Below are 17,662 nucleotides of genomic sequence, written 5' to 3' on the forward strand. Positions count from 1 at the left end.
GCTATTTTCACGTCTGTACTACACTGATACTACGTTGCTTAAGCAACATGTCGCGCGCTGCACTCACGCAACATTTAAATTATGCCGCCTAGAAAACGTTGTACCTTCAACCTTTTTCCGACTTCTAGCACACGGTTTCCTAGGCAGCATGGAATTCGAAACAATAGCCTAACGCTGTGCCTTCGTCGTGCCGATCAATGTTGCATCAGAAACAGATTGGAAACAGTTAGCTACACAACGTTGCGATTTTCACGTCTGTACTACACTGATACTACGTTGCTTAAGCAACATGTCGCGCGCTCCCAGGTAGCACAAAACATTATAATAACATTATTTTTTTGTTGTGTAAGTTGAAATAACGTTTTGTGTTAGGTGTAAATGTTACGGCAACGTTCAAATAAAACACTCAACGTTTTAGGTATGTTATCAATGTTGGTGTAACATTCAAATTAAACATATAACGATAATGTTGTGTACGACACATTATAACAACATTCAATACATAACTGTAAAGCAATGTTGTGAGCACTAACATTAATGTAACATTTAGTAACATTATGCTCCTAACATTATTCTGAAGTTTACAATGAAACATAGTAACAGTGAATGGAGAACCATGAAATAATGTTGCAAGAAGTAACACTGAAATAACATTTTAACATATATTTCCAATGTCATTTTGAAGCTTACAAGGAAACATAACATTCAATGCAAAATAGTAAATAAATGTTAAATAGTAATACTGAAATAATGTATTGGTTTGATCACATATCTGTTTTTCAAACTTCAAATAATTGTTGCAAATACTTATATTCAAGAAATTGTTTGACAATATTGTTTTTAACATTATTTTGAAGTTCACAATGAAACACAACATGCAGTAACAAGTTATTTATTGGTGTAACATTTTGAAAAGAGTAACATTTTTGCAAATGTTGTAAGAAAATGTAGTACACTATTTTAGTTTCCGATTTTATTGAAATGTAGCGTGAAGGTACAAAAAAATGGCAAGCGAAATGAAAATATATGCTATGATACTTTTTTGCATTTCTTGTCTTTTGCCCTATAAGGATGGAAGCATTTTGATTAAGCTTTTCTGTAGCAGCTGCTAACTCCAAACAATGGAAAATCTTGGATACCTATATGTAGAGCCCTGCATATCCGCGGATTACCTGTGGATATCTGCAGTAAACGGGCGGATGCGGATGAAAATTAAACAAATTTTGGCAGATTGCAGATTGGATGGCAGAGGCTGCGAATATCAGCGGATACGGATTTAAATTTTTGCCCAGCGGCATTCAGTTCGTCGACTGACGTCTCATCTACAAATCGTTTCGTCGAGATGAAACGTTTGATCGAAAGGCTTCTCCTGTTCGTTTCATCGAAAAACCTGAGATGTTTTGTTGCACACAACCTTGCTATTTTTGTAACAAACTTGTTGAGTCTCGCCTGGATTACAGGGGAGAGGGGGGCATGGTTTGGTTAAGCTCGCTAGCTTTTAGCAGCTTGGTGAAGAAATGCGTTGTCGACAAAACATTGCAGCGGCATGTGCCCACAAAACGTACAGCGTCGATGAACCGTTTGTCCATGAAAAGTTGTCCACCGATACATATTTCCACAAAAACGCGTTTCGAAGAAACAATAGGGATCCTAAGAAAGATCTGATTCTCACTGAAGATCGCTTCAGTTAGTGTGTTTCCTCTCGTCAAAAATGCTACCTTTAAAAAAAGTAAAGATTGCAGGGCATCAATTGTCCCAAGAAAGCTAGCACATTGGCAGGGAAAGAGCTGTAACTTTTTCTGGGCAAAGAAAACTTCAAACGTACAAGTCACAAGGAAGTAAAGAAACGTCCCCCTCTTCGCAAAGAGTAGTGTGGTCATGATTAAAAACAAAAAGTGCCTCGACAGCGAGTGCGACCCTGTGGCACCACGGTTTGTAAAGTTTCAGAGTCAACAGCGAACTTGCATAGGCAGACGGTAAACTGCCTCTGTGTTTCTTTTTTGTATGCTTAGAGCCCTAGCCAAAACGCCTGGTAGTTCATGTTCGTCCAATTACGACGCCAGTGCGTCGTAGCCGGACTAATATGAACCTCTATTACTTTTTAATTGTTTAACAGAACTGTAATGTCATATTTAGTATGCCCTTTTTTAACTTTTATCCTTCAAAAGTATGCGTCCGCATAAAATAGGTGTTACAAAGCAAAAAAAAAAAAAAAACATATATAACCTTTTTGTGCGCTCCTTCTGGGCAGAGTGTCGCGGATTCCTAGGATGATCACATAACTGAGATGATTTTTCCTAATCGCTTTTAATATAAATCCGATGAAACTGATAATGATAAAATGACACTTCCTTTGAATGGCGAGCCAGATTTCTTTGGTACAAAGATAAGCAAACAGCTTAAAAAGTGTCATTTCTATTTTACAATGAATGCCTGGATTGTGAGTCGGATCTGGTTCCACATTTTGCGGATGCGGTTCGGATACGGATACAATAATGTAAAAAGTATGCGGATACAGTTTGGATACAAAGTATGCAGATGCAGATCGGATACGGATACAATAATGTAAAAAGTTTGCGGATACGGTTCGAATACAAAGTCTGCAGATAATTAAACTGTTATCCACGCAGGGCTCTACCTATATGTAAGATCTAAATGAAATGCAGCGTAAAGATACAAAAAAATGGCAAGGAAAATTAAAATATGTGCTATGCTACTTTTTTGAAAGAAAGACAGCCACAAATAGTATGTGCTTGTTTCACTTGTTTTATGTTTCACATTAATAGATTCACTTCCCTTTACCAGGAAGGCCTGAGGGAAGAGGAGGTGATTATATAGACTACGGAGCTTGTGGATAAGTGAAGTGATGATGTGTATCACGAAAGCGCTTTCATCCCTTCTTCATAAACAGTCAGTCTCTCCGCTTGCCAGCTTGATCCTGCTAACGTTTCCCTTGCCCTCTTGAAGTGACCTGCATCACCCTACGATTTACTCCAGAGGTGCCCGAAGGTGGTGGATTAATTACTGAAGTATAGAAACATGTGCCTCTTTAAATAAAAGATTTTTTTTCCTATGAAAATTTTTTTGTCATGCTTTGTTTTTCTAAATGATCAAAAATGAATCTGGGCATTTCTGGTGTTTATTACGACTAAATAAAGAGTGGGATGGGAAGGGAATGAAATTGGCAAACATAATACTTGTTTCATTTGGCCAGAATGAATGTCTGTCCCAAAATAATTAGTTTTTTTTCTTTTCCCTTATTTGAATTAGATAGAAGTATGATATATTTACTGCACTATGTAGGGAATGTACACATGTGTGCTGGTACTGTGGGGAGGCTGGCATCCATGCAACTATGTGTTTGAGGTTCCTTCGCCGTTCACATGTGAACTGAGACAGTACAATCAGGGCAACTCCTGCCCCTCTCGATGAGATCCTGTCTTTCCGGAAGATGCTAAACTTTTGGGTGTCAGCAATTTGTCCTTCGAATATTGTATCATCCAACCAGGTTTCTGAGACCCCAAAGATTGTGTTCGGCGAAGTTTCAAACAAGACAACGAGGTCCGAGTTTGTTCTTGATGGATAGAGCGTTTGTATACCGGATGCCGATGTGTCGCCGCTTCCTCGGTGCGGGAGGAGTACGTCGGTTACTAGCGTCACTCCGTTTTGTGTCCCGGGCGATGGGCCTGGCAGTTTCGTGGGGGGAAGGGGGGGGGGGGGGGGGGGGGGGGGGGGGGGCACGACACCGGTGGATATGGGTGCGGGGTGCGAGTCATCGGAGGGAGGAAGCTGGCATGAGCCACAAAACCAGTGCCCGGCGAGGAGGCCAAGCATCGGTAGGCGAGTAGCGACAGCCCTTCACACTTCCCATGGAGCCACCAATCACACAGGTCACATTTTAGGGCGGCCACGTTGTTGTAAACCGCTTTCTCGCAGCTCGGGGAGGTTGGCGACGGCCTGGGATTTCGATAGATGTTCCCGGCAATCAGCATGAGTCATGCAATCGGCGCAGTCGTCCAGGCAGGCCTAACCGCGATGAAGCGGATGTCCGCACTTTCAGAAGTGAGAGAAGCCGCCGCGCGGAGTTGAGAAGCATTGTGCACCTCATCGGAGTGTTCCCGGAGCTCGACTCTCTGTAGAGAGGCGACCAGCAGAAGTTGCAACCATGTCCGCAAGCACGTCATCCCTGAAGACTATAATTTTGCTGAAAGGTTCCACCACCGTATTACACATATGTGCGAAATCCCGTCAAATATGCTGAGAAACTGTTTGATGCGGTCTCTCTAAAGAGCCAACGAAACGTTGTAAATCTCTTAGTACAAACACAAAACACGGCAGAGACGAAAAGGGTACCTTTGAACTTGAAGCAAGCCCATGGTCAACACACGCACTGCACCGCACAAAAAGACCATCCGTGTGCGCTACTTTTAGAGCGTTAACAAGCAAAGCAAGGCGTAAATGAGTAAGAATCGTTCCGTAGAACCCGTAGAACCAGATCACAACAGCCGCCATCACAACCCTAAATATACAAACACAGTGCTGCTAGACTTCTTTTCTTTGGTTTTGTGAGTTTGTCGGGTGTGTAAATAAGTAAAGTCTGATGAGTAAATTTATTAATACTATACACTACAGATATTTTCTTCTTGATGTGTTCTACTTTTAAGTCACAAAATAAAATATAATATAATTTATTAACTACAAAATGCATACACGGTTGGTTTAGCCTATTTTAGACCAATGGCTTAGGTTGGCAACATACGTTCCCGCCGGTTCAAGTGGTTCAAGTATGGTTTAAGTTTGGTTTAAGCGGTCTAAGTTTAAGTTTGTATCGCGGCTCGCACAATTGTGGCTCGCACGGTTCTGACCTGACAACCGTGGCTCTGAAACATCGTGAAGACAAGTTCTAGTAGTTACGGTTCGAAGTGCCTAACGGTCAGGCTGCGTAATCCCACTGTGGCACCGACGCACCTGCGTACCCTGCGTGAAACGTAAGTAGCGGTACCTCATTTCCTTTAGTGATGCTGCTCACTTGCTTAACCGACGGGATCTCGCATATTACGTTTGTGGGTATTCCTGTCTCGGGTACCCGAAATCGGGACGGCTCCTTTGGAGCCTTTGGATCCTTTGGAGGTCGATATCTGACCTCAACAATTCCGTCTAGGACCGGAATTCGGTGCCGGTCCTAGACGGAATTCAAGGCGGTGCGTTGTAAGTGGCAGAGCTTCGCTTTAGGGTGCCCATTATTACCTAAACCTCGCACATGCTCGTGAATGTGCGAGGCTGGTTAGGTAATAATAGACAAGAGTAATTATTTGAGGGCTCTACAGTGATTATTATTTTGAAGAGCGAAGCGCTGCCACTATGACCCGGACGAAATCCGGACAAAATTTTCTAGCGCAACCAATGACTATGATAAGTGGGCAACCATGTTCGCCGATTGCGCGCGATTTCGGTTACGCCAGACTGCGCGACTCGCGATGCATGATATCCCTTTGTGATTGAACGGTGCTAAGAGGAAACGATCTCCTGGTTCGTAAAATGAAGCGACAGAGGCGAGCATTTGATGACGTGTGCGACCGACAGAAGAAAAGAATTATTGCCGAAAACGTGCGCGACCATCTTGCGGACATTTTTTCTAAGTCTGCTCCGGACGAGAGCGATGGAAATTCTGCGGTTGACGGATCAGACGACAGCAGTGACGGAGCCAGGGAGGGTCTGAGCGCACCGCAAGTCGACGATCCCAGAGATCCTTGCGCGAGCACATCAGCTTCCGAAGAAACTGAAACTCATTTGCCAATCTCAAGTGCAGATGAGTTTACTTTGGCAAGCGAGCTGGCCACCTGGGCACGTGAGACCAAAGCCTGCGCATCCCATCTTAGCAAGCTTTTAAAGATATTGAAGAAGTATCACCCGGAGCTGCCTAGTGACGCAAGAAGCCTAATGGGGACACCAAGATCTTGCAATGTGAAAAACATGGGAGCGTCCGGCCTCTACCACTATTTCGGAATCGAATCGTCACTAAAACGAATGATGAGCTCAGGCAGCATCACTGGAGACACCATTTCGTTGCTCATCAATGTTGATGGCCTGCCTATAGCGAAAAGTTCCAGCAAGCAGTTCTGGCCCATTCTTGCATCTGTCGTCGAAAGCTGCGATCCTGAACCTTTCGTCATAGCTCTGTTTGTTGGAGACAAGAAGCCGGAGAACTTGGATGACTACCTTACCGATTTCATTTCGGAGTTAAGCACATTGCTGGAAGAACACGTGACCGAGGGCGGAAAGGAGTGCGTAGTTCGAGTGCATGCGTTCATTTGCGATGCGCCCGCAAGGGCATTTCTGAAGTGCATCAAGGGCCATGGGGGATACTTCAGTTGTGAAAAGTGCACCCAAGAAGGCACCTTCTCTGAAAGCTGCCGGAAAGTAATTCTTCCAGAAGTCAGCAGCCCCCTACGAACAGACGAGTCGTTTCGAAAGCAGGATCAGGAAGGGCACCATCATCGACAGTCCCCATTGGTCGAGCTACAGATTGGCATGGTAAGCCAATTTCCCCTCGACTATATGCATTTAGTCTGCCTAGGCGTTATGCGGAGGCTTCTACTTCACTATTGGGTGCGGGGACGACCTCATCGATCAAAGCTCCCACCACGTGCACAGACTAGCATCTCAACAATGCTCATGAAACTCCAGAGACACACCCCTCGGGAGATGGCTCGGAAGCCCCGGAGTCTTCATGAATTAGAGAGATGGAAGGCCACTGAGCTACGAAACTTCCTCTTGTACTTCGGTCCTGCGGTTCTAAAAGACCACATGGAGAAGCGCTACTACCAGCACTTTCTCAAACTGAGCATTGCAGTGTCAATCCTGTCAAGCCCACGACTCTGCCATGAGGAGATTGATTCTGCAGAGAAGCTGCTTGAAGAGTTTGTTTCTGATGCTGGGGACCTGTACGGTGAAGGCATTTACGTGTACAACATACATTCTCTGCTGCATCTTACTGCTGATGTGCGGAGGTTCGGTCACCTTGACTCCTTCTCTGCGTTCCGGTTTGAGAACTTTCTGGGTCAACTGAAGCGAGATTTGAAGTCACCAAATCGACCATTACAACAGATTGTAAAACGCTTAGAAGAGCGCAGTCATGCTGACTTGCATCCTAGAATACCACCGAAGCAGCAGGCCTTGTTGCAAAAGCCGCATAATGCCGGACCAGCACCTCCAGGATTTAAGGGAGAGCAGTATCACAAGCTAGTTCTTCAAGGCATGGTTCTGGAAGTGAACCTACCAGACTCATGTTTTCTGATGGAAGATGGAAATGTAGTCGTCGCAACAAATGTTGTGTCCCGTGATGGAGAGATCAAGATCTGTGGCCAGTTTTTCAAGAGATTAACAAACTTCTATGCCGGCATTGTTGACACAACTGGACTGTGTACTTTCAGGGCTTCTCAGGTTTCGTCTGCAAATGCTTTGTGGACTGTTGAACAGGTCAAATCAAAGTGCTGCTGGCTTCCTTGTGGGGGTGAATTTTTGGTTAAGCCACTCTTGCACACAGGATAGCTCAGATAAGCAATATCTGCCGTAAATGTGCTCTCACTTATAGTGTTGTTTTAATGAGTATATAATCATCACGAATAAAAATAAAGTGTGTGTGCTAATGTCTTTGGCATAAATTATGTCTTTATGCTAATAACTGCTAGGGGATTTTTAAGGACATTTCTTCTGATTATAAGGCATCTGTAGGTTGAAAATTGAGGGATTAGAAAAAAGCTGCTATAAATAGAACTGTTTATATGATGGAAAGACCAAAATAGAAAAGCTGTAAGGTGAATGTCTAATAAAAGGTTAGTTTTCTTTTGCTCATGATGTGTGCTCACTACTTTAGCTCTTTAAATGAATGATAATGTGATTATCCTTTGACTTGGTGATTACACGTAACTATTGTCCCAACTGATAGATATCCCAGCTAAGATGCCGCAAGTATAAAAAGACTGAACACTCTACGCCAGAGGTACACAACCTTTTCGGGACTGCGAACCCCCAAAGCTTCTGAGTGCCCTCCGGCGACCCCCGCCTTAACTATTTTTGGAGCTCTCCGAGGCTCTGTAGCCGCCAGACATTTCCCCACAACCTCCAGTCTGTGCACCTCTGCTCTACACAAGTGAAAACCACTATGTTGTTAGCAGGTGTCTTGCGAAACGCAAGAAAGACTTGGCAAACTTTTAAATATCAATTTTAAGACCAGCAGGATCAAGGTGTCAACTGGCAGGCTTTAGAAGTCTTGAGAAACAGCCAACTGGGGTGTTTTGAACACAATACACTTTGTTTGCTTCCTTTTCTAGCAAAGAAAGAAAGCCCATGAAATATAGGGTGGTTCAAGCCACCAGGCTCGATCTGAAATGGACCGTAAAAATCAATGCCTGCACGTAACAATCTAAACTTTTCGTCAGCGGTGTATTTCACAGGTCGGTTTTTTCTTGTAAAATTATAAAGCGTAGTTCTCGTTCTGTAAAAAATAAGGCCAAGAAACTTGCCAGGGTCTACGGCGGGCAGCGACGTAAACGAGAGGGGTTCATTAGCGGGATGTGTTTGGCATTCGTATCGATAGATGGCGTCGGGAGCAGCCTCCGAAGTTGCAGCCGACCAGTGAAAGAAAGCAGACGACACGCAGACGAAATCCGTTGACAGCAAAAGCGCCACCGTTATACAGACACGTTTTTTTTACTCTAAGTTTTGCTTTTATTGTCCGCATTTATTTTTTAACCGAAGGTACATTTCAAAAAGATTATGCCCATTTTAACAAACCACGGTGGTCACGAGCCGTTGCGATAAGGAGGGAGCGCCATCTATCAATACAAATGCCAAACACATCATGAGTTTTCTTTTGTTTTAGTTTTAGTAATTTTCACCTTCATAAACCATGTACACAGCATTCATATTTTATTTGGTTTCATCAATATTCGATTCATGTTTGATTTGGTTACATCACTATTTGCACACCCCTAATCTTGTTACTTCATAAAACTTGTAGGTATGCTCTTTACTGACGGTCTCAAATTGAATTTTCTAGATGTTCTCGGTCGCCCATTTTATGAAGACTGATGACGTGGCCGTGGTTCCAACACGCTGGATTAAGAACGGGACAGCTCCCTGGCCACCGTTTAAAAATACTGCAAAAGTGAACAGTGCAGTGAGGGACAGAACGGAGCCAGGCAAAGACTGGCCAAAATTTGCCTGCAGGGTCATGTCATATACAGGTAAGCTCCGCCCTGAACGCCATTAGTTTTTTTTTTCATTCTGAAGAGAGCACTGCTCTATTGAAAGTTATTACAATCCACACTTTCGCAGAATCTACAAAAGAGAAGGGGGTTTGGTTGTGAAATAATTCTTAAAGTACATATCATATCTGACTCCCTTTTTTTAGTTACTATGGTAACGGTACTATAGACCTCCCACTGCCTATGTTAATAGGACACATTGGTAACAGCTTGATAGCTACAAAAAGGCAGCATATGCTTCATTAGCAGAAGCTACGTACAGCTTAGACAAAACTCAGCAAAATATAATGCCTCACATTCAACGCACATTTTTTATTAATTCATTATCTACATAACATCTGACTTGCAGACAGTTACGAAGTTGCCCGCAAGAGGTCCATAAAGGCGGAGGAAGAGTCCGACCTTACATCGGAAGCAGAGACATCGCAAAAAAGAATACGGCGACCTCCGACATTTTTCGATGACTACCTCACTGACAGCAGCGATGAGGAGGGAGTAACTGAAGAACCACCTCCAGAAGGTGACATTGAATTTCTCGCTGAGCCCCCACCGCCACCACCTCTTCAAAGAAAAAGTGGAGCACATTGTGGAGGAGCAGGCCAAACTGATGGTGGCAAGTCCTTTTTTCTTACACGTGTTTTGAAGGAAATGGTTTACATGAACAAATACTAGTGATAAAGTGAAATGCACAAGGTAATCAAAACAAAACTACAGATCATGTATTTCACACTTCGAATGTTTGTAATCTAGAGTTGAGAAAAGGCCTTCCTAGACCCACGTGCAGGCTGTTATGTACACAGTGCGACACTTTTAGCATGAACATGACATCGGCGCTTTTTTGTGCTTTGCTCAAGCTGTGAAACCCTTATGGGCCCTTTTCACCGCATTAGTAATTTTGGTGATATCACCTGATTTGTGTAAGTAAAGCGAGTAAACCCGACGATGTTGTGTTTGTGCTAACAGCGTCGCATAGTGTACAGTATGGGCATGGTATAGATCAGGGGTGGGCAAACCGCGGCTCGCGAGCCGCATGCGGCTCTTTGCTGGTCCAAGTGCGGCTCGCGGATCCCTCGTAAGAGGACTCCCCCCCCCCCTTCGCCCCTTTCCGCGTTTCCCCAAGAAAAAAAAGAAGAAAGGATTCCAGAATAAAGCACACTGCAGCTTGCAGTTTGACAGCCTTGTACTCCCATCCAAGGAAATACGCAACTGTGACATAGCAGTTCAACTGCTCATCCTTGTTATTACTTATGCATTGCTTGTGGTTTTTCAGATGACTTGGTGTTGCCCAAAGGAAGACCAAAAAGTGCATCTTCTTTGAACTGCTCTGCTGAACCTTCAAGCAAAGGCAAGTATATTTTGTGACTGACAGAAGAGTTAGGATGTATGTGCACTTTTGACACATGAACCTGTAAAAAGTAACTTCACTTAGTTACAAGTTTCTGGAAAATGTACCTAAAATACAGCAGGGGTGGAATAGCTGTACCATTTGCGCCAGACGCATATGTCTGCGCCATCCTGAAACATGTTGTGGAAACTGCGCCACAGCCAATACCTCGTGCCATTATGCACCAAAAGAATTGTATTTTGTCTTGGTTCCGGTTTTTATCGACCCGATTCGCAACAATGAGCGCATTTAGCTTGGTCGGCCTTGCACTCCTTTGCTCTGTTTATTCTCCCTGTGTATCTCGAGTCAGAAGCGCACGAAAAAAATTGGGGGTCAGACTCCAAGCGCTACACCACCTGCTTCTGGATTGTTATCCTTCAACCATAAGCGGTTAAAGGGCAACTCCGCTCAATTCCGAAGATTTCGGGATAATGAGTGATTTCGAATTAAAAAGCCCTAGTAAAACACACTACGTTGTTTGCTTTGCGAAAAGTGGGCTATATATTTTTAAATCTAATTTTAAACACGAGCTGAAATCGAAACCGAAACTTCGGCTCTGCCCGGCAACATTGGCCTCGGGCCGCCAAGTACATGGCCATCACGTGGTACGAGATGTCACGTGATCCTCGGCCCAACGACGGGCGGGATTGGGGCGGGCGTGTGGCAGGCGCGAGTGTCGTCTGCACCGCACTCTTCGCCACGTTTTGGTGTCTACGGCATTCGACGACGTCTGCACAACTGCGGCATAAGTCTGCGCACATGGTGTCCGTGGTGTGGATGAAACTCCGAGAGACAATAATCACAATCGGTGAGACGACGACGGCGGTTGTGACGCGGAAGACGGCGGTAACGGCGGGCGGCCGGACGGCTCCCAAGAAACGCGCTGCGCGGGCGCGTTACACCAATCATGTGGACACCGCTGAGCGCCGAGAGGCAACGTTGCTGACGTCATGCGCTACGCTCGCGCGGAGAAGTGAAAACAAGCAAAAGGGGGCCATGATAATGACGTTTAGCTCAATGTTGGCTCCGCCCATGCCATAGCCTTGACTGCGCTGTTGGTTGCGCCTGATCGCCCGCTCAAGTCAGCCGATTTCGACAACTTGGCGAGTTGCGAAGTTTGCCGGACCGTTTAAGAAACATTTAGACAGAACTGCGTCGTAACATTTCACTCGTGGTCTTCCTAGGCGATACTGAAGAGGACTGCATTGTTTTTTCAAAACCAAAAATGAAGCGGAGTTGCCCTTTAAGCACGTCAGCAGAAGTGAGGTCGAGTCGTTAAGAGTCAGATTGCCTGAGGCTCTGCGGTCCGGGATCCAGACTTCAGCCAGTTGAAGACAGGAGCAAAAGATTCCTGTTAGTACTTCATCGTTAAAAGTTGGAACCGCATTCCCACAAGATAAATCGTGATTTGATAGAACTGAAATGCGGTCCAATCCGAAACCTTGCCGGCCAGCAGCTCTCATGCAAGCGGTAGATCTGCTTGGCATACTTTAACCTTGCTCCTGCTTATCGCCTCGAATATGATAACTACGCTTAATCATAGTCTGCTGCTTCGTTATTGAGTTACACAATAGGATAAATTCGAAATTTATTGCCCTGTTCCTTCGCGCAACTGCACGTTCGTTGCTTGCGCACGTCACGTGATTCGCGCATGTAATTACTAAGACATAAACTGAAGTGCAGTGAAAACTTATCTGAGCTGCTCCTAGCCTGCTCCAGAATGTAGGTTCAGCTGCTCCCGTGGCTCCTCCCAAGTACATTTCATGAGTTCCAACCCTGTACAGATACAGATACCGAAAAATGAAAGTACCTAGGTTTTTATGTCAGGTACAACAAAGGTACCTAGATACCGATTTCGAGTTACTTGTACCTAGGTGCTTTACAACCCTGGCTGAGGCATGTCCTGTTTAAAAAAAAAAAAACTTTAGCCTTGTTGCTTTGCAGCATTGATGCATGCTGCACGTTGTAAGAATGGATAATTTGTTTGTGTAATTAAGCTAAGTGCTTCGGTAACGTGAGCAACAAGAGAAAAGTTTCTGTATCTTTAATGCTCTTACAGCTTTAAGCGATTAAAGTATTAACTCCTTGTCACCTTGAAAATGAATAAAGGCTTGTTTTTTTATCATCTTTATCGGAACACTCAATATTGATAAGGTTCTAACGTATTGCTCTTTTTTTTTTTTTTTTTTAGCTTTGGTCACAGTTCTTAGGGAACTTGAGTGTATTAAGGCACAGTTGACAAGCATGGCTACAATGTTGGCCAGAATACAGATGCATGTGAATGCTGATGACCCTACTGCCATGGCTGGTCCAGTCCATCCAGAAGACCTTCCAGTCTATCCAGTGAAGACAAGAGAGGAATTTGCCTTCCTGGAGGCTAGCTTAAAAAATGAAGCCATTTTTGCAAAGCTAGTAAGTTTCAAGTTGTTGTGCGTTACAGCCAAAGGTTATTATCCAGAACATACATGTACTGAAATAGTCATTGTTTTTCATCTTTCTTCTGTTCTTTGAGCAAGAGAAGCTTTTATGTGTGGCTTATTGTGGATAACTTTTGATTTCTAGGTGAAAGAGCTTGGCCAAATTGGAGGTAGAGATGTAGCCTCTACAACAAAAACGGTGTTTAAGAAACTTGTCGGAGATGAAGTTGCCGTCTTCTACAACAGAACCGGGCGAAACGGAAAGCAAGAAGCCGGGAAACTGAAGATCTTTAGCCTGATCTATGGTAAGAGTAATGTTTTTGTATCACTGTCTACACTATGGAGAGTAATGTGCTTGCATGCACCCGTCTTTTTTTTTTTTTTATTATTAAGTATTACTTTACAGTGATCGTTATAAAACTTCTGATAGCTGTGCATATTTTTTTCAGCTGCTGTACGTGTAACCCGCAAAACTGCAACAGACGACGAGATGGGCCGCGCCATTGGTGATTGGCTGCGCTTCGCCAACGTCCGGCTCCGTGCTCAAGGCAAGCAACAACCTAATCTTTGCAGGAAGGATACAAATACATTGAAGCTGATGATTAATCTAAAAATCTCCTGAGGCTTACAAAATGAAGAATGTAAACCATGCATGAGATCTGTAACACAGCGAAGAGTTCTATTGTACTATCGCTATACATTGAAATACAAAGAAGAGAGCTTGTGGCTTTCTACAAATGCTGCACAAACTGGCCACGAGCCAGCGAAGCTTGCACATGTGTAGTTCGACCAAGGACACTAGATTAATCTCCAACTCTTGAATGCCTTGACTGGTGCCTGGTGTGTAAGCAGTGTACTGAAAGTTATGCGCTTTGTGTTCATATTGCAATGTATTGCAATAGTACATGCTCACTTGTATCATTGCCCCTCCCAATCAAATGCACCAGCAGAAGCAGTGAGCACAACTACAAAATAACGAAGGAAGCTTTGTTTACAATAATTTCTTATTGGAAAAAAGTAAAAATTGGTTTTCTAACATACAGAATGTAGCAGCCGAATAAGAAAGTTCTGCACTCAGCTTGATTTTCTTTGTCTTGCTTTCCTAGAAAATAGGGCAGTAAAAGTATTTCTGACAGCCGTTTGTGGGACTGATTGTGTGTTGCTATTGGGTGAGGCCAGCTGAACATACAAGATGACAACACAGAGAAAATTAGACAAACACGATGCTGGACTAAACTGTTTAATGGAGTGCATTTTTATTCATTTACACAGGAGCAGGTTGGCCCCAGACGGGGCCAACTGGTTCTTTTGTAAATAAAGTATGTGGATGAAGTTAGTCCGGCATTGTGTTTGTCTCATTTTCTCTCTTCCTGTTTTTGTGCTGTAGGTTCATTTGGCCCCATCGACAAGCGCTGCACCAACAAGCTCAGCTCCGGGTCGTCACAAGGTGTATTTTGTCGCGTGTTTCAATGTTGGTTTGCTTGAGCAGGAGGACTGACAACTACTAGGTACAAGTGACTCAACAACAAATTAAAGGATTTGATAGCATGTTGGTGGGAGTTAAGAAACAAACAAAAGAGAGACACTTATGACAAGAGATGCCACGGGTGTACAGTTCAACTAGCAACATCAATAAACTACCACAAGGCATTATTTTATTTTTGCTAGTTGAGAGATGTACCTGTGTTGTCTCTTGTCATAAGTGTTTGCTACTTTGTTTGTTTTTTGCAATCAATTCACTGTTTTAAGCACTTGAACAAGATTGTCATTTTCTTTTAGTTCGTAGTTATGTGGGAAATCAGGTCAGCCTTTTTGCGGCTCTATATGAACTCTCTTTCCCACTAGGATATTTCTAGTACACCCTAATTTCTTGAGGGGTTTCCAAACCTGCAAACCATTGTCACAAAGCTAAATTTCGAATTAAGCTACACTGTTATGTTTTCCACGTATTATGATCATTTGCCACCTCAAATTTAGTTTCCGGCACTCTGTATTAATTATTTTCTTGTTTTGTTTGCAGCCAGAAAAGTCGAAAACATCCCATCGACAGAAACTGTGGTTTGACTTGGGAAGATGAAAATCAGTTTGTTTCAATTTTTTTTTTTTCTGTCTAGTCCTGTTCTAGACTTTCTTCAGCCTATTTCATATTCTATTGTCATATTTTACTTTTTAAAGTGGCAATAAGGCTATTTAATGTCTCGACTTCTGTTCTAGTCTAGTGACAGGCTTTACTGTGGTTTGACTTGGGAAGATGAAAGTCTGTTTGTTTTAATTTTTTTTTTCTGTCTAGTCCTGTTCTAGAGTTTCTTCAGCCTATTTCATATTCTATTGTCATATTTTACTTTTTAAAGCGGCAATAGGCCTATTTAATGTCTCGACTTCTGTTCTAGTCTAGTGACAGGCTTTAGTCAGTCCTTTCCGGCTTTTCTTTAATACGATACCGTTTTAGTAATCAAGTTTTTCTAACTGCTTCTACACATGGCAATTGTATATAGTGCCAGCTGGACATAAAAGGATTAGAGAGAGATAAGAAAGACACACCGTTGGACTAGCAACTGTTTAATCAGATCATCTTTTTCTTCATCTACGTTGAGTTTCTCTTCTTTTTTATCTACACTGCATTTGATTTAATTGAGGAGTTCCTTTTCTTCTAGTCTTATACTCGAGCGTCTCCTCGTCTTCCATTTGTCCACCATGGGTGCGGCCCCTCTAAGATACTCACCTTCCTTGTGGTGTAGTGCGATGGAAGGTATACCCACACACTTGTCCGCTTTTGCGTCAATAGCAAAGGCCTCCAGGATTTCTCGAGTGAACTTGTGGCGGTTTCTTGCCAGGATGTTTAGGCTAGAAAAGTCTGGTACACACAGGCACATATGACAATGGGCAGGTAGGTGCTCTGCACGCTGTGGTGGCCTTCACCGAAGCTGCATGTTCTCTCGTCTAGTCACTGATGCACCTTCCCTTCTGTCCAATGTAACATTGACTACATGACATGGGATTTGGTGCACAACCTCCTTCTCACATTTGGTGTACTTGGCAGTTCATTTTCTCCTTGTTGGCCCTCTTGTTTACATGATGAAAAATTGCACACAAAGAGACAAGGGAAAAACACAGAAGTCAGAGAGGCGCATACTCGCAACTCTGGTATATTAAGTGAAGAAAGAAAAGATGAAGCACGATTCATGACGGGGGACATCAACACCAGGGGGTAAACAGTTCAGTCATAGTGAGGTGTTCGCAAAAAGGCAACTTCTTTTTCGCTCAAAGCAACCGACGGCTGACTAACGCAGAGATCGGTCAGACTCAAGATGGTGAACGCATCGAGCACCTCGCGCGTTTGTTTATCATTAAAGTGCCCAATGATTGAGATTTTTTTCTAAAGATGGTGTGCAGATAGAGGTCTTACAATGCACCAAAAGGTTGACCTCATACAGTTTATGATCGTGCTCTCGCAGCCAGTCATTCAAACACTTTCTAGTCTGTCCGACATAGCATCTTCCACAGGGAAGAGGAATGCTGTACACTACGCTCAATGAACGAGGAGTGAAAGGCTGCACATGTTTTTTGTGGCGCGTGTCTTTTTCGCTTTGGCGCAAACCTTAGAACAAATTTGTCACATCTTTTTAGAGGCTGATAATACTACGGGCACACCATACCTACTTACCACTTGTTTTAGATTATGCGATATCTTGTGTAGATACAATCTAAAACAAGTGGCAAGTAGGTGTGCTGTGCCCACAGTAATATCAGCCCCTAAAAAAATATGACAAATTTGTTTAAGGTCTGCGCCAAAGAGAACAAATTATAAAAAACACGTGCCACAAAAAACATGTGCAGCCTTTTTTTTCCTGTTCATCGAGCGTTGTATACAGCATTCCTCTTTCCTGTGGAAGATGCTATGTCGGACAGACTAGACAGTGTTCGAATGACTGGCTGCGAGAGCACAATCATAAACTGTATGAGGTCAACCTTTTGGTGCATTGTAAGACCTCTATCTGCACACCATCTTTAGAAAAAACCTCAATCATTGGGCGCTTTAATGAAAAACAAACGCGCGAGGTGCTCAGGGCGTTCACCATCTTGAGTCTGGCCGATCGCTGCGTTAGTCAGCCGTCGGTTGCATGAGCGAAAGAGAACTTGCCTTTTTGCGAATATTCCTCTGCGACTGAACTCGACCCCCTGGTGTCGATGTCCCCTGTCATGAATCGTGCTGTCTGTCTTCTGTGTTCCTTCCTCGTCTCTTTGTGTGCAACTTTCCATCATGTAAACAAAGGGACCAACAAGGAGAAGACAAACTGCAAGGTATCTCACGAGACCAAGCACACCGAATGTGAGAAGGAGGTTGTGTACCAAATCCCACTGTCATGTGGTCAATGTTACATTGGACAGACGGGAAGGTGCATCGGTGACCAGACTAGGGAACATGCAGCTTCGGTGAAGGCCACCACTGCAGCAGGGGACCTACCCGCCCATTGTCACATGTGCCGGTGTGTACCAGAGTTTTCTAGCCTAACCATCCTAGCAAGAAACCGCCACAAGTTCACTCGAGAAATCCTGGAGGCCCTTGCTATTGACGCAAAGGCAGACGAGTG

At 43.7% G+C, this 17,662-nt stretch overlaps 2 protein-coding genes across 4 annotated transcripts; both read left to right on the plus strand.

Moving 5' to 3' along the window:
- The first annotated feature begins 308 nt into the window (after nucleotides 1-308).
- LOC115313879 lies at nucleotides 309-16,953 on the plus strand. 3 transcript variants are annotated; one of them, XM_040215074.3, is made up of 9 exons: nucleotides 309-4,988; nucleotides 9,062-9,248; nucleotides 9,619-9,882; nucleotides 10,540-10,614; nucleotides 12,845-13,065; nucleotides 13,216-13,375; nucleotides 13,520-13,618; nucleotides 14,458-14,578; nucleotides 15,091-16,953. In XM_040215074.3, exons 2-8 carry the CDS (start codon nucleotides 9,062-9,064, stop codon nucleotides 14,553-14,555), a joined length of 1,104 nt encoding a protein of 367 aa, XP_040071008.1. In that variant the 5' UTR covers nucleotides 309-4,988; the 3' UTR covers nucleotides 14,556-14,578; nucleotides 15,091-16,953. The 3 variants fall into 3 exon arrangements, with proteins under 3 accessions (XP_040071008.1, XP_040071007.1, XP_040071009.1); XM_040215073.3 differs by having other exon boundaries at nucleotides 14,458-14,517; XM_040215075.3 differs by lacking the exon at nucleotides 14,458-14,578.
- LOC115331857 lies at nucleotides 5,801-7,551 on the plus strand. Its single transcript, XM_029994121.3, has one exon. It carries the CDS (start codon nucleotides 5,941-5,943, stop codon nucleotides 7,549-7,551), a length of 1,611 nt encoding a protein of 536 aa, XP_029849981.2. The 5' UTR covers nucleotides 5,801-5,940.
- Nucleotides 16,954-17,662: the final 709 nt, after the last annotated feature.

This window comes from Ixodes scapularis, unplaced genomic scaffold, assembly GCF_016920785.2.
Source record: "Ixodes scapularis isolate PalLabHiFi unplaced genomic scaffold, ASM1692078v2 PGA_scaffold6__148_contigs__length_123643588, whole genome shotgun sequence".
In the NCBI taxonomy this organism is placed as follows: Eukaryota; Metazoa; Arthropoda; class Arachnida; order Ixodida; family Ixodidae; genus Ixodes; species Ixodes scapularis.

Coding starts and splice junctions, on each gene's coding strand:
- LOC115331857 (XM_029994121.3), top strand. CDS start 5,941: ATGGGGACACCAAGATCTTGCAATGTGAAAAACATGGGAGCGTCCGGC.
- LOC115313879 (XM_040215073.3), top strand. CDS start 9,062: ATGTTCTCGGTCGCCCATTTTATGAAGACTGATGACGTGGCCGTGGTT. Junction 9,883..10,539: donor AGCAGGCCAAACTGATGGTG/GCAAGTCCTTTT, acceptor GTGGTTTTTCAG/ATGACTTGGTGTTGCCCAAA. Junction 10,615..12,844: donor TGCTGAACCTTCAAGCAAAG/GCAAGTATATTT, acceptor TTTTTTTTTTAG/CTTTGGTCACAGTTCTTAGG.